Source organism: Arachis duranensis, chromosome 6, assembly GCF_000817695.3.
Source record: "Arachis duranensis cultivar V14167 chromosome 6, aradu.V14167.gnm2.J7QH, whole genome shotgun sequence".
Classification (NCBI taxonomy): Eukaryota; Viridiplantae; Streptophyta; class Magnoliopsida; order Fabales; family Fabaceae; genus Arachis; species Arachis duranensis.
The window spans coordinates 9,507,691-9,523,063 of record NC_029777.3 but is presented as its reverse complement, the minus strand read 5'-3'; the positions used below and the strand labels follow the sequence as shown (position 1 = coordinate 9,523,063).

The following is a 15,373-nucleotide window of genomic DNA, read 5'->3' as shown; positions in this document are numbered from 1 at the left end:
TTCTCTTTTAATTTTATATATATCTTGTAGGAGGAGCAAGAAGAAATCATGAAGTCAAGGTCACCTTCGCAACAATATATAAGTATTGAGGAAATTAAGAAAATGGTTTATCTAAGTAAGGTAATAATTGTCGAATTTAGAAAATATAATATAAAGAGTACATTTGCAGTATATGCATATTGAGGAAGTCATAACAGGAGAGAATAGATCATTTTGACAGCATAATTTACACTGTTTTTTAGGAGAGGGAGCAATTGCCAACAATTAATATGATAATTATTAAATATTCATGTTTTGTAGGTAGTTAACGAAGTGTTACGTGTGACCGATTTTTCGTTTCTACTTTTTCGAGAGGCGACTGCTGATGTGAATATCAATGGTACTTTTATGTTTTATTATTGATTTATTTCTCTCTCTCTCATATATGGCAATTCATATATCTTACATTTTTTATATTAATAAATTTTCAATTTTCAATTCAACATAAATTCATAAAAAAAACTTTTATTTTTAAAGCAATAACCAAACTGGCTTTAATTAAATATTGATTAACAAAATATATCTAGCCATTCTCATCAGTTATTGTCAAAATTTATAGGCCATATTAAAAAATATATATATTATATAAATGTGTGTGTTATTAATTAATACACTTTCAGGTTATACCATACCCAAAGGATGGAAAGCAGTAATTTTACCGAAAACTTGTCATATGTCTTCTCAATATTTTACCAATCCAAAAAATTTTGATCCTTCCAGATGGGATGTAAGTACATATATTTCAATAGCATTATGGTTTAAACTTATATGTCATGCAAATCATTTATTTTCAAATCTTTTTTATTTGGTTGATATATTGGTGTGCAGGATGATAATAATAATAATAATAATAATGCAAATCGAGAAGCCTTCATTCCTTTTGGAGCTGGAACAAGGATGTGCGCTGGAAGAGATCTCACCAAAATTGAAATGCTCATCTTTCTACATCATTTCGTTCTTAATTACAAGTTAGTTAAATGTTCTTATATTTCTCTTTTAATTTGTTCTTTTTTCTTTTTCTTTTCTTTACGAAATGTTAGATCATCAGGTAGGTCTTTACATAATTAATAATTTATATGACTCCATTCCATATATAACACTAGCCACTTTGATATCTCATTTATTTATAATTTCGAAATTTTCTATTATATTAATTCATTTTAATTTTATAGGTTTGAGCAAATAAATCCAGAATGTCCTGTCTCTTACCTCCCACTACCCGTGCCTAAAGATAATTGTCTTGCTAAGGTCGCAAAATACTTTATATCCCTTGAGATATATGATAAAATAATGGAAGGATTCGGATGAATTGAAAGCGGACTGGTGTATATATCAGGTAATGTGGGTGCATGGTGGGCGTGTTACCCATTTGTTTTTCACCAGTGTGTTAGTGCGTTAGATATTTTTTGGGAGTGGATCTTCTCTAATCAGTAAAAAATTAGATGGTATCCAATAAAAAATTTTATATTTCATTGTTTTTTTTTTATCTATTTTTAGTTCCACTTATAAAATTAAAGATAGAAAATTACACTTTATTCTCTTCAATAACAAAAAAAATAAAAAGGATCCATTTTCATATTCTTGTCTAGGCTGGTGCAAGTTGGAACAGTGGTGGTTGTCCTAAGCGCTGAGCTGGATGTGATGGTCTGTCTAAGTCGAGCCGCGGTGATATGGGTCTGTCCCCTTTTTTTCCTTGTTGAGTGAGTCCTAGACTTGGGCTTGTATTTTTTTGTGGTACTTTGAGATTGAAGTGTTAAAAATAAACTTATCTTTTGTTTACTTTAAGCCGTTGTGCGGATCCTAACCGAAAACTGTTGTGTGGCACTATGGCCACATTTTATTTGGTTTGACTAGTGATGTTGAAATTTAGATTTAGTTTGGTAAATTTTTTTGAAGAGGTGTTTTTGTTCTTTAAAAGTTTAAGTTCTTTTTGGTAAATAAAAAAAAATTATGTACTTGTGTTTGCAGCTTTTAAAAGATCAGAGTATCATGAGGTCTTTAGAGGGTTATAATGGGATTAGGGTTAAGGTAGAATACATATGGCTAAGTAAACTAAGGAATTGGATCTTTAATTAGTTTAGGTGTCCAACTCAACCTATATCAACCAAATAACAAAATATGCAATCTAACTTCCCGTAATCACATTTTTTCTACACATTCATACATCTTTTTCATCTAAATCCACATATGTATTTTTTATTTTATTTTTTTTCAAAAAGGGGTGGGATGTATGCGCACAGGCTGAGCCAGCACTCCCACCAGAGGGGATGCAAGTTGGCGTGCGGACGCACAAGCCTGTGCGGCCGCACAAAAAGCGAGAAGAGAGATGTGTGCGTACGCACAAGTCAGTGCGCATGCACAGGTCCAAAAAAAACAGGGGAGCGCCCATGCACAAACCGTGCTGGCATTGCGAGCAGAGGTCATACTCATGAGTGTGCGTACGCATAGGTTTGTGCGTACGTACAGGACGTGAAACAAAGAGGTTTTGTGCGCACGCACAAGTGTGCTGTTTTTCAAAAAATTTTCTTTCAATTGCTAAGGTACTCAACCTTAGCTCAACACATATTTCAACCCCAAACATCCAAAAATCCACAAAATCATGATCCATATACAAATCAATCTCCTAAACTCAAAATTAAACTAATCTAAGTTAACCAAAATAAACAAAAATATAAGAAATCAAGACTATAAATAAAGAGAAAGGGTAAGAAGGATGTTATCATGGTGGGGTGTCTTACACCTAGTACTTTGGTTTATAGTCCTTAAGTTGGACTTGTTGAGGAGACTCTAGTTAGGGTGGCTTGTGTTTCCACTCCTCCTTGAACCTCCATCCAAACTTGCACTTTATGGCTCCTCCGGGATCCCATATTCTAGGCTCCCACTCGCCTTCTTGTTATTCACTATGCTCCACGCCGGATGAACAAACTCTCAAATGACCCTTGTAGTAATCCAACACTCTCCGAAAATCACCCAATTTTGCTCTACATCCCACTCGAACTTCAATTCTTAAATTGATTTTTTTGAAGAACCTGGATCTACTTGGCAACCAACACTCCTTTCTCCACCATGTACCAACCCAAGAAGGACCTTGAGTTGGTAATTCGTCTCCAAGATAGTATATTGATGGGGCCAATGAAGCTCATAGATGAAATTGCCACCCACTTAATATGTTCTTGGAACGGACTTGCTTCCTCACCAACTTCCTCTTCTTCATTACTCAAATCATAACAAGGAGGTTTTGAGAAGTCTACCTCCATATCTCTTTCAAACTTAATGGGAAGAGGCTCATTAGGATCACAAAGGGGATTGATCAAGGAGGACAAAAAATCATCAATGATGGAATTCTCATCTTGATCAATCTCACTCAATTCTCCCTTTCTCTCATCCAATTCCAATACTCCACTTTCTTCCTCTTGTTGCACTTCAAGCTCTAACCCTTCTTTCTTCCCTTGTGGCTCCATACTCTCCTCTTCACTACATTCTTTAGTTGATCCCTCTCACATTTCTCAAGAGGAATGCCTTGATCGGATGAGTGTAAAAGGATTAAGTAAGTTACCACTTTGCCTATGGTAGTCATGAAGTGCCCTTGTGTCCTTCAGAATCTTTCTTAATCTTGGAGAAAGGCTTGAAGGTTTTGTGTTTCTTGGGCCAAGGGTGGAAAAGTCTCACACTGGGATGAAAAAGAATGTTCATAGTTTAGGAAAAAGGTTGTATATGTGGGAGGTGATTCATGTTGGTAAGTATTTTGAGGTGGTAAGTAAGAAGGTGTATGGTGGTGGTGGTGTGATGTTTGAAAATATAGTGATTGAGGATTACATTAGGGTATGAGTCATAGGTATATGGTGGTGGAGGTATGTAATCATTGTGAAACCCACCATATCCTTGGCTTGGGTATGCATTTTGGGGAGGGTTTTGCTCATTGTAGTATAGAGGAGGTTGACAAAATAATCACAACCAAACTCAAAACCAAGAGGGTGACAACTCATAAGAGAAAACTGAAAAAAAAAACTAAAGACATCAATTAATAAAATAAACAAAATCCTAATTACCAACAAAAGCAAACAAACACCCAAAAAAGTATATATTCACACTATTCACATATTAACAACAACCAAAATATAGCACTCATTGCACTTAGTTCCCCGAAAACGGTGCCAAAATTTTGATAGGGACCGAAAGTAGGTTAGGAGTTTCACAAAATAGATTTTCGTTGCAGGTATAGCTCCGAACCAAAAATTGACCCCAATCAAAATTTAATCCAAGAAATTGTCACAATCCAAGCAAACATAAACCGAGAGTATTTAGACTCCCGAGTGGTTCTCCCTAAGAACTAGTGCCAACAAGTGCATACAATTTTGGTTGTGAGAAAGCAAAGGGATTTTCAATGATGAAAGTAAACAATAAAGAGATAAAAGAACGATTCCAAATTGCAATTAATAAACTAACAAAAATATAAAAGAACTATATATGTAATATAAATAAGAAAGACTATAAAGTGATGAAAAGGTAGTTCAAAACAGAAATGAAACCTTGACTTGTGATGAGTTATGGAATCCCTTCCTTACAATAACCACAACTATGATAATTATGATGGATTAATCTCACTAAGTCAATCTTTAACATCGAAGAATAAGCCAAGTGAGCATAATTGTTATTAATCCACAAATCCTAACTAACTTACCAAATTAATTGGTAAAAAGCTAGTATTAGTGGAAACAATAACAACTAACAACCCAAGAATTATAAGTAAATATTGGACATCATGGCTCTAGTAATCTATACACTCATTTCCCCAAGCCAAGGGGTATAAATCTACCCCATAGCTAAAGTTGGCATTTCATCAAACACATAGAGGGCATAAATATAAAACATGACAAAATTGGGAAACTAATGAAAGCTATGAATCATAAATGCTCAAAATCAATAAAGACAACTCAAACAAAATTTTAATAATCATCAAACATCAAATTAAACAACTAGAAATCCAAAATTGCAAAACTATGTATATATTGATGAAAGGAAATTAAAGTAGAAGAAAGTGTAGAACAAGTAATGTAATTAAAAGAAAGATTAAAGAAATACTTATAATGAAATAGTAAAATCCAAAAGCAAAATTTGAACTAAAAAATTCTACAAACCCTAATTAAAATCCTAAGAGAGAATTTCCTAATCTACACTACTCCTACTCCTACTATGTGTTTTTTCTATTCTAAGATGGCTCCCCTTCTATGGCATTAAGTTTTCTTCATATAGCACTTGATTTCAGTCTCCAAGCCTTCAGAAATGGGCTAAGAAAGCCCCAAAGCGCGAGTCCACGTGACTTTTTAATGGAGGCATGCGTTGGTACCTGTGCGTACGCAGAGATGTGTGCGTATGCACACTTTGCTGAATTTTCACTTGTGCGTATGCACAGAGAGTTGTGCGCACGCATACTAGCTGAATCCTTCTTGTGCGTATGCACGCTTGCTTGTGCGCACACACACGTGGCTGTGTGCTTCCTCCTTATTTTCTTCATGTTTTTTCCCTTGTACATGCTTCCTTCCACTTTTGCATATCCATTCTTGCCTCTTTGACCTGAAATCACTCAATAAACATGTTATGGCATCAAATAAAATAAAAATGGAATTAAATTGCTCAATTTAAGAAGAAAAATGCATGTTTTCACATTTAGGTTCAATTTAGGGATCAAACACAAAAGTATGCTATTTTGGTGCTTAAGTGTAGGTTTATGTGATGAAATCCACTCAAATCAAGTCAAAATATCCCATCAAATATGGACTCATCAATTACAACATCGACCCCTGCCACAAAACTCCCACCCACAGACACATTGTAGCTATTTGGTCTAGTGTTTGTTCATGGAGTTAAGCATCAACAATGCCGTCTTCGACCATCGTATGGAGTAACCTTGCAGCAAAAACAAATCACAACTTATAACTTCCTCAGATCCACCACGTTTCAGCCAGACGCTGCGCCGCCCTTGACTAGAATCACTCTGGCCCGCCAGTTACTATACCATCAAACTCGATAGGTGCGGACAGGCGACTCAGAGAAAAAACCTAACTCCATCTGCCGCAGATCTGCCTGTGTATTCACTTCTTCCAAAACACACGCAGCTTGACGGCCTAAAACGTTCTCCTCTCTGGCAATTGCACAAAATGGGTTTCCTCTTTTTTGCTTTCAGCTTCCCAATCTGAACACACAAAAACACCACACATTAAACGCCTAGCTGCGCCTTCTTCCCCATTAAAACAAGCCTGTTAATTGAACATTTTCCCTTTTCTCAGTCACCCTTTTGTGTCTTTTCCATACTTGGACAAGGGATACTTGTGCCATTGCCTTCTTCACTCCACGAAAAATTGTATGCTAGCTACTGGTTCGTAAATGGAGTACCGAACTTCCAGGAAAGGATATTTAAGTATCTGAGAACGTTTTCTTAACTATATATGTGCTCTATATATGTTATTGGAAATGTTTAGTAATAAAAAAATTAGTTAAAAATAAAATAATATAATTATTAATCTTGAATGCAATAATATAATTTTTGAGACTTATTATTAGTTGTTATTATATATGTTTATCTCGAACCCAGGTGGTTTAATAACAAGGCTTACTTAAATTTGCATGCTAAAACTAAGGGTAAATCACTTTATTAAACCAAGCAACGATTAATATTACGCTATTCACCCAAAATCATAATCAATACGTGAATCACCCAGGCCATCGTTTATATATAAGTCAAAACAGAAAGGCTAGATTTATGTTCTTTCATAAATCAAAATAGCCTTGGCCAAATTATATATACTCCTGGTAAATCTAATGGGGCTGTTTCGATATATATATATATATACCAGGTTTCCTAGTAAATCTATTAGTGCTGTTTCGATTTATGTATACCAGTAAATATAGAATAAATCTAGTGAGGCCAATTCGATTTATGTGGAGGACAGGCACCTAGTAAATCTATGCCCACTGATTCGATTTATGCTTGTTTTGAGCTCATTGTAATTCAAAACAGATCTATTAGATTTACTACCAACATCACTATAAATATAGTTTGAATTTGAGCCATTCGAACCACACCCCACATGATTTTCCCACCAAAATCCCAAACCAAAATACCCCAATATTGAAAAAGAATAATGTGATGGTGGTAATCTGGACCGGCTTTATCGTTCAGATGGAGTTTTTCACATTGCTGGTGTTATCAATAAAGAGGTTAGTACATGCTATATATATTTTTTAAATTAGTATTAAATATTTCATATTTATTTTTTCAAAAGTAGTATTAAACTAGATATAGTGGTTAGATGAGTGGCTTAATAATCTATATAGGTAGAGCAGAAGAAGTTTTAATTTGGATAAAGTGGGTACGAATAAGTAGAAAAAATGTGTTTTGCAGACTATGAAATAATTTAATTTGTTTTTTTTTAAAATAACATTAAACTAGATAGAGTGGGTAAATTAGTGGCTTAATAATGCATATAGGTGTAGTCGAGAAAGTTATAATTTAAAATAGTGGTTCCGAATAAGTAGAAAAAATCTTAGTGTTGAAGACTGTTAAAGTTTTACGTTAATTTAAAGTAAAAAAAAAAGTATTAAACGAGACAGTAAAGTCAATGTGTAGTGGCATTTAGATACTATTAGGACTAGGCAATGAAGATCGAAACCGTGAGTTGCGATGCATGGGTAAATGTTTTATTATTATTAAACTTATTTTTGCTAGGCCCAATTTGATGACTTAATGAAATGATTTTGTGTTCGTCCCCGTTACGTGATTTGATTGCGTTCATGTGATTATTAGGAATAACTTATTGTTATGTAGATATGTTTTCATATGGTGCTGAATGAGAAGTTGTTATGTTGTTTATGAAATCTCACCAATGTATCAATAGTATAAGACGACAGCAAGGTATGTGATTGGATGAGAGGATCGTTCTGTACTTGTAGATGGTTGGTTTATACCATCTTGCGAGGCTGAATAACACCTGATTTAGATTGGATGAGCCATTGGTCAGTGCATTCATAGAGAGATGGCGTTCGAAGATGCACACATTTCATATGTCATTCGGGGAGTGCACGATTACACTGCAGGACGTGGTGTGCCAGTTAAGATTGCCGATAGATGGACAATACGTAAGTGGATGTTTGACGGAGTTTGAGCAGTACATCCAGGGTGGTCGCTCAACTTGGGTGTGGTTCTAGGAGCTGCTGGGTGTATTGCCTCCTGCGAACTGCATTGACAAGTTTACAGTGAGATGCAATTGGATGCAGGAGACCTTCGGAGAGATACCTCATGGGGCCTACGACGCCACTGTTAGGAGGTATGCTCGAGCCTATATCATGATACTTTTGGGGACTCAACTATTTGGAGACAAGTCTGAAACTCGCCTGCACATTAGATGGCTGCCATATGTAGTCAGGCTTGAGGACATGGGGGGGTACTGTTGGGACTCAGCTGCTTTGTCATGGTTATATCGATGCATGTGCCGCGTGGCGAACAGAAATGTTGTCAAGTTAGCCGGTCCGTTGCAGCTGCTTCAGTCATGGATCTTTTGGTAGTTTTCTGGCTTCATGCCCGCCGAATATGATACTGTCCATTGGCCTTTGGCCTCGAGGTGATGTTATATTCATGTGCTATGTTTATGTTTTAAATTTTGGAGTTATTTTCTAGTAATAACCTGTGGCTGGACATTCAGGTGGTCAGGTTACAACCCGACCGCGAGCGAGAAGGGACCTCGGGTTGCTCATTGGAGGCTCAGGATAGATCTTATTTAGGCTGGTGATGTGAGTATTTTTCCAAAACTAAGTACTTAATATATAAGGTCAACTTGGCAACAATGTATTGTTAACTAATACGTTGTAAACATATTACTTTGCAACAATTCACTTGGATGCCGTATAGCGCTCTAGAAGTAGTCCAGGTTGTCCACCCGGAGATACTTGAGCCTCGGCATACATCGTTGTGGAGGAGTGTGACTGCACTGATTTATTTTGTTGTCATAGAGTGGCACCAGGTAGATCGGTTGCTACCTCAGTTTGGTGGAGTACAACCTCTACCACGGTCAACACTAAACATTGATTTCTTAATGGAAAAGGATGACAGAGGTGGTGACCGTTGGTTCCCGTATAGTTTGCAGTTCTGGCACCTCCATTGAGATAGCTGTGCGGATCATGTTCTTCGGTTTGATGTTGTTTCGAATCCAGAACCGTCACATGATTTTCTGGATTGGTGGGCCCAGTATGGCCGGAGATTCTTGTCACCTGAGCTATTCTTTGGTGACCCCAGAGCAGTTCCTATTCCTAGCGAGGCGACTCAACGTGGCCCAGGACGAGTTCTGGACATGGATTGGGTAGATGATATTCCAGATAGGCGTCGAGTAGAGTGGAGAGCTCGTGTTGGTACACGTCGGAGTGGCCGTGAGTTCCAGTTGCTCGACCAGGCGATAGAAGAGAGGGGACGGGTCCGTAGACGACATGTTAGGGGTGGTCGAGACAGACCTTAAGGTAGAGGGAGAGGTGGACAGGATGACGACAACGGTGATGGTGATGATGGTGGCGAGGGAGATCATGTTGGTACTGATGGTCCTAATGGTGGGGACGAGGGTAGAAGTCATGGAGGATATGTAGGTGGATATTAGGGGTGTTCGCGGGGCGATTTGGTTCGACTTTTTAGGGAAAAGATATCCGATCCAATCATTTAATTAAACTGCGGTTCGATTTAGTTCGATTTTTTTATTGAAACCATCTGAACCAAACCAAACCAATTAAATTTGGTTTGGTTTGGTTTGGTTTGTTCGATTTTTTCAATTGATTAAAAAAAACATATCATACTATTTCACAAAGCCGTAACATGTAATTATACAACACAATAACTAACAAAAGTCTTAATACAATGAAATTCAACGACAAAAGAAATTATAATACGACAATTAAAGTCATTAAAAGTTCAATAGTCAATACAACAAAAGATAAAAATAAATTTTCAGCAAAAAACAATCATGTTTTGGTGTTCTCTCCTACAAAATAGCCAAACATCTTTAAGAAACCAGCCTGAAATCAAAAGGCAAATAATAATAATAATATAGCACCAATGATTAAAATGGATGGAGGAGATGCTATATTTACATTGGTACCTTTGTTAACAACACAATTATTTTTAACAATGATAATGCAGATGAAATAGAATGCAGACTAAATTTAAACTAATAATATCTCCTTTCATATTCACAAATCCAACAAGAACTTCTAAGTGCACCTTCAAATCTAGTTAGCACATTCAATCAGGAAAGGATTCAAGTGCTCAACACAAAAAATTTCAAATTCAAGCAAGCTCGTATAAAACTAAACTAGAATAAACAAAATTAATCAAATCAGGAAGTTAATACTATTTAAAAGGTAAAAAAAAATTAGCCAAACAAAACAATGCATGTCACAGCATCACAAATTCACAATCCAAGAGAGACACAAACAAAGACAAACATATCTAAAACTATAATCATAAAAATATAATTATATAATTCACAGATTCACAAATTACACAGAACTTCCTGAAAATTTTTTGCTTCAAAAGTAACTCCAAGTTACATTTCATAATATTAATACAATAGAAAGAAAGTACAATGAACGATTAACTGAATTATTTGAACTAATGCTTCAGATAAAATTATCAAAATCATAGGCATAAGTGCATAACCATCAAAGCTATGCAATTTTTTTTGTTATACAATCTACACAAAATACAGTGATTAAACATGGTATAATCCCAATTTTCACGCATAATTAGCATCGATATATAATAAACAACAAATTGAATAACTATTTTATCAGAAAAAATTAAAATCCAAATTACATTATTTCTTCAACGCAACATGAATCAAATCGTCGAATTCTATGTGTGATAAACACTAGGATTTGGTATTAGAAGAGAATGCTGAAAGAAAAAAAGAAAGAAAACTAGGTGGAATGTTACCTGGTTGAAAATTAGGGTTTAAGAAGGGTGAATTGAATGGAATCAAATATTGATGACTCCTCTCAAGTTCTTGAAAAAATGAAGAATGTTGTTCTTGGAGGACAACGCAGCTCCTGGTGCGTGGTGGAGACAGCGGCTGCGGGGCGTGGAGGACGACGAGGAAGGGAGGGAGAGACAGAGCCCTGCCGAGGAGAGAGAAGCACGATGAGGATGGTCGGAAGAGAAAGGACAACGCCGAGAACCGAGAAGAGGGTAGCGTGACGACTGACGAGGAAGGGCCGCCGAGAGGGTGCCGTTTGGCGATGTCAGTGGCTGAGAGGACGACGGCTCTATGGAGGGTAGGAGGAGGAGATTTTGGCACTGTGGAGTGGTTGAAGACTCAAGGGGAGACGGAGAGTGGAGAGAGTTGGGGAGTGGGGACTAGGGTTGCTGAATGCTGAGTGTGGGAGTGAAGGCTACTTGGGGAGTTAGGGTTGCGGGTTTGATTTTTAGGGGTTTTTTAAGTAACCAGTTCGGTTCGGTTCAATTAGGGTTTTCACTATTAAAACCGAAACCGAATCGAACCTCAGAGAAAACAACAACATCTTTCGATTTTTTGGTTTTCAGTTTGTTTGATTTTCGGTTTGTTTGGTTCGGTTGATCGGTTTTGTTCGGTTTGGATCAGTTTTGAACACCTCTAGTGGATATCAAACCAGTAGTCGAACTCCACCTCGGTCTTGGCATAAGCCGCGTTCACCAGAAGCCTCCGTGCATCCTTGCCCTTAACGGTCAGGGCAAAGTTGGCTGCCACATGTCGAATACAGAATGCACGGTAGATCAGCGGGTGGTAGCCAACTGTCGTCGGGCACCTCCAATGCAGCCTTTATTCCGTTGTGCCGATCTGATATCACTAAGATGCTCGGTTGTGGAGTAACGTGCTGGCGGAGGTGGGAGAAGAAAAAGGACCATGACTCAGCATTCTCACCCTCCACAAGTGCGAATGCAACGGGTAGGATGTTGGAATTCCCATCCTGAGCAATCGCAACGAGCAATGTCCCCCCGTATTTCCCGTACAAATGGGTACCATCGATGCTAACCAACGGCTTGCAATGCCAGAAAGCCTCAATACATGGTGGAAATGTCCAAAAAAGACGATGGAAATATGAATGGGATTCATCCACTTGCCCACCCACACGCACAGGACTCGTCCTCAGCACTACAACATTACCCGACATTGTCACCTGGACACCTAGAACCCATCGTGGAAACTCGCTGTATGACTCATCCCATTCTCCATAGATTTGTGCCACAGTCTTTTGCTTCGCCATCCAAACCCTCCTATAAGTCGATCTAAAACCGAAATGTGCCTTTGTCCCATTCAGGAGTACCTTGATACACACGGCAGCATCAACTTAAACCGTCGGCATTATAAATGCCGAATCACATGATAGTCGAGACTTCTGTGGTCACTCCATATCGACGTGGCTAAACAAGTATGAGGACCATTGTACCGCTTGACCTCCCAAATCCCTTTGCGCTGGCGAAGACTGATCCAAATACACCATGCGCACCCGTTGCCAAACTCCTTACACTTTCCATAGTACTTGCGATAATCAGACTCCACCACTTTGTACTGAATCCCGCGTCGGATGTTATAGGTCTTCACACTTAACACAACCTCCTCTTTGTCCTGAAACTGCTGACCTACCTGAAACTCTATTACCCCCAACATCATGTGTGCCTCTGGCACCGAATCCAACAGGTTTTCCAGGAACCGCCTGCTGTCTCATGGCATCCAAGTCCAAGGTGGAAAAGTGTGGGGGGTACTACTGCATCCCTAAACTAGACCCTCCAGCACCCCCAACTGGATTGCTCCCTACTATATCTTCACCACTCTCATCGGCAATCATGTCCGGCTCCACATCACCATCCTCTTCATCTCCCACAATACATCGTCTACACCATCTGGTGCGAAACCATCTAATGAAATCAGTGATGTATCGACAATACCTAGTTCTCCGTCACTAGTGTGGTTGAGATCCGCTACGAAGGATGAGGATGCAACCAACATTGCCTCAAGCGCAATCACAGGCATCGATGACGAGGCACCACTTGGCCTCGACGTAGAACAAGCAGCCGTTGCAACGACTTGGGGATTCCGGTTCGAACCGCCTGAGCTGGAAACCACATCGACAAGCTTGGCCAACAAATCAGGGGTCCTCACCTCGGAAAACTGCCGGCGACAATGGAATAGAACTTCCAAATCTTTGTTACTTCCTATTACGAACGAATCGTACTTCGTGTCATCCCGCAAAACTGAGATCGTGATTCTATAAAACAAATTTTCAACCGGTTTCACGCCTTGCAACCGTAGCTTCTGGATTATAGAATTTAAGAACTCATTGAAACTAGTTGAAGGTTTCAAAAGAAGACTAAGGGGATCTTTATAAGTGAATTTAATTTCTGATTGTGTTTTTTTCTTAATGGAACCTCTATAGGACACTAATACTACAAAGCTCTCCTCATTAGCTATTGTGGTTTACTCTCATTCAAAATTGACCTTGATTCCATATTTATAGAGGTTGTCCTCCTATTAAATCTAATCAGTCCCATTCGAATTACATCATGACACTCTACGTACATACATCGAAACAGCATAGTTAGATTTAGTGTAGTACCATTGCATATAAATCGAAATACTTTGTTTAGATTTAGTAGGGATGCATTCCATTGTTTATAAATCGAAACAGCACCAATAGATTTACTAGGAAACCTGGTATATATATATATATATATATCGAAACAGCCACATTAGATTTACCAGGAATACGTATGATTCGACCAAGGTTGTTTCGATTTATGAAGGAACGTAAATCTGGCCTTTTTGTTTCGATTTATATAAAATAATGGCCTAAGTGATTCACGTATTAATTCTGATTTTGGGAGAATAGCGTAATATTGATCATTGTTTGATTTAATAAAGTGATTTACCCTAAAACTAAAGTTACACATTTTTATTTTTTGATACTACTTTTTAAATTTACATGTATTTTTTAAATTAAAAAGATGGTGAAATCATAAAAATATTATTTTAATTTCGTAATATTTTTTAAGTATTATCAAAATTACTTAACTACTGTACTCACTATAATAATAAGCATCGTAATATACACCTTATTACAATTATGTTTATCTAAATAAATCATAGGAATTTCAAAATATTATATAATCAATCGTATATAAAATCATAATTTACAATTGAACTCACTACTCAAAATTAACATTAGTGCTAGCTTAGAGTTTTAATCTTAAAATATATACTTATGTAGTTATGTTTTTCCGTCATTGTCATACATTGCTCTATAATCTAGATAGTTTTCACGTGGTTGCCGTACCTTAATTACTCTATAATCTAGATAGTGACACGCGAATTCAACAATTAATAAGTTAATTTAATAGTTGAAATCTGGAGACATGTCTTATTACTTTAATTTGATTGAATTGAAAGTAGCTACCAAATTAATTTCTCAAATAATTGTGTACGGGCTGAAAACAGTAAATAAATAGGGAAGAAAAAGTCTAGGGGACCAGCAGTTTTATTAAATTTTGGCCAGCATGTAACCAGCAGAGGAAGGTGAGCCATTGGATGAAATCTCACACCAATCTCACACCATCAAATCATTATTGATGGCTAATTGATGGCTAACAATCACAAAAATTGCTGGTCCCTAACATTGCTCAATAGGAAAACCGAATCGGCCAGCAACGGTAGGAACCTTGCACATGGATGGCAAAACTTTAGCATGCATTTTTATCAGCATTTGTCATTTTAATATATAAGGTGTTTATAACATTATGAATTTGGATCCTCTAAATTTTAAATTTTTATTTTAGAGAGTAAAGTGTGATTTTTTATCTTTGAATAGTTTCTCTCTCATATTTATTTTTAGTCCCACCTACAAAATAAATGATGAAAAATCATACTTTATTCTCTAAAGTAAAATTTAAATTTTAGAAGATTCAAATCCTAACATTATATATTGAAACTTGGGGTAACTTAAAAGATAATGAGTTATAATTTAAATGATATAATTTTTATTCATTTAAAAATTACGAATTTAAATTTTATTTTTAATTTAAAAAAAACATTTTTTATATATTTGTTCATATAAAATATATATATATTAGATAAAAATTCATATTATATTATAATTTATATACAATTTAATTAAATTAAAATTAATATTAATTATGTATGAAAAAAAATAATTATATAATAAATTTTGAATTAAATAATTTTATAGTTATTTAATTTAATTTTAATTTTGTATTTTTTATTTTTTAAATTAATTATATTTTTAGTTATATACTATTATTAATAGA

General features: G+C 36.5%; 2 protein-coding genes across 2 annotated transcripts in view; one reads left to right on the top strand and one right to left on the bottom strand.

Annotated features, from left to right (window-relative positions):
- LOC107492701 (beta-amyrin 11-oxidase) overlaps positions 1-1,347 on the top strand; it is a 6,231-nt gene extending 4,884 nt beyond the window's left edge. The window contains exons 4-8 of the mRNA XM_021126479.2: positions 31-120; positions 301-379; positions 660-766; positions 868-1,007; positions 1,212-1,347. Coding sequence (XP_020982138.2) covers positions 31-120; positions 301-379; positions 660-766; positions 868-1,007; positions 1,212-1,347 — 552 coding nt within the window. The remainder of the gene's footprint in view (positions 1-30; positions 121-300; positions 380-659; positions 767-867; positions 1,008-1,211) is intronic.
- Positions 1,348-11,772: 10,425 nt separating this feature from the next.
- On the bottom strand, positions 11,773-12,725 carry LOC127748425 (uncharacterized). The gene is made up of 2 exons (XM_052262936.1): positions 12,494-12,725; positions 11,773-12,401 (listed from the first exon to the last, which is right to left on the bottom strand). The coding sequence occupies exons 1-2, from the start codon at positions 12,723-12,725 to the stop codon at positions 11,773-11,775; spliced, it is 861 nt and encodes a 286-aa protein (XP_052118896.1).
- Positions 12,726-15,373: the final 2,648 nt, after the last annotated feature.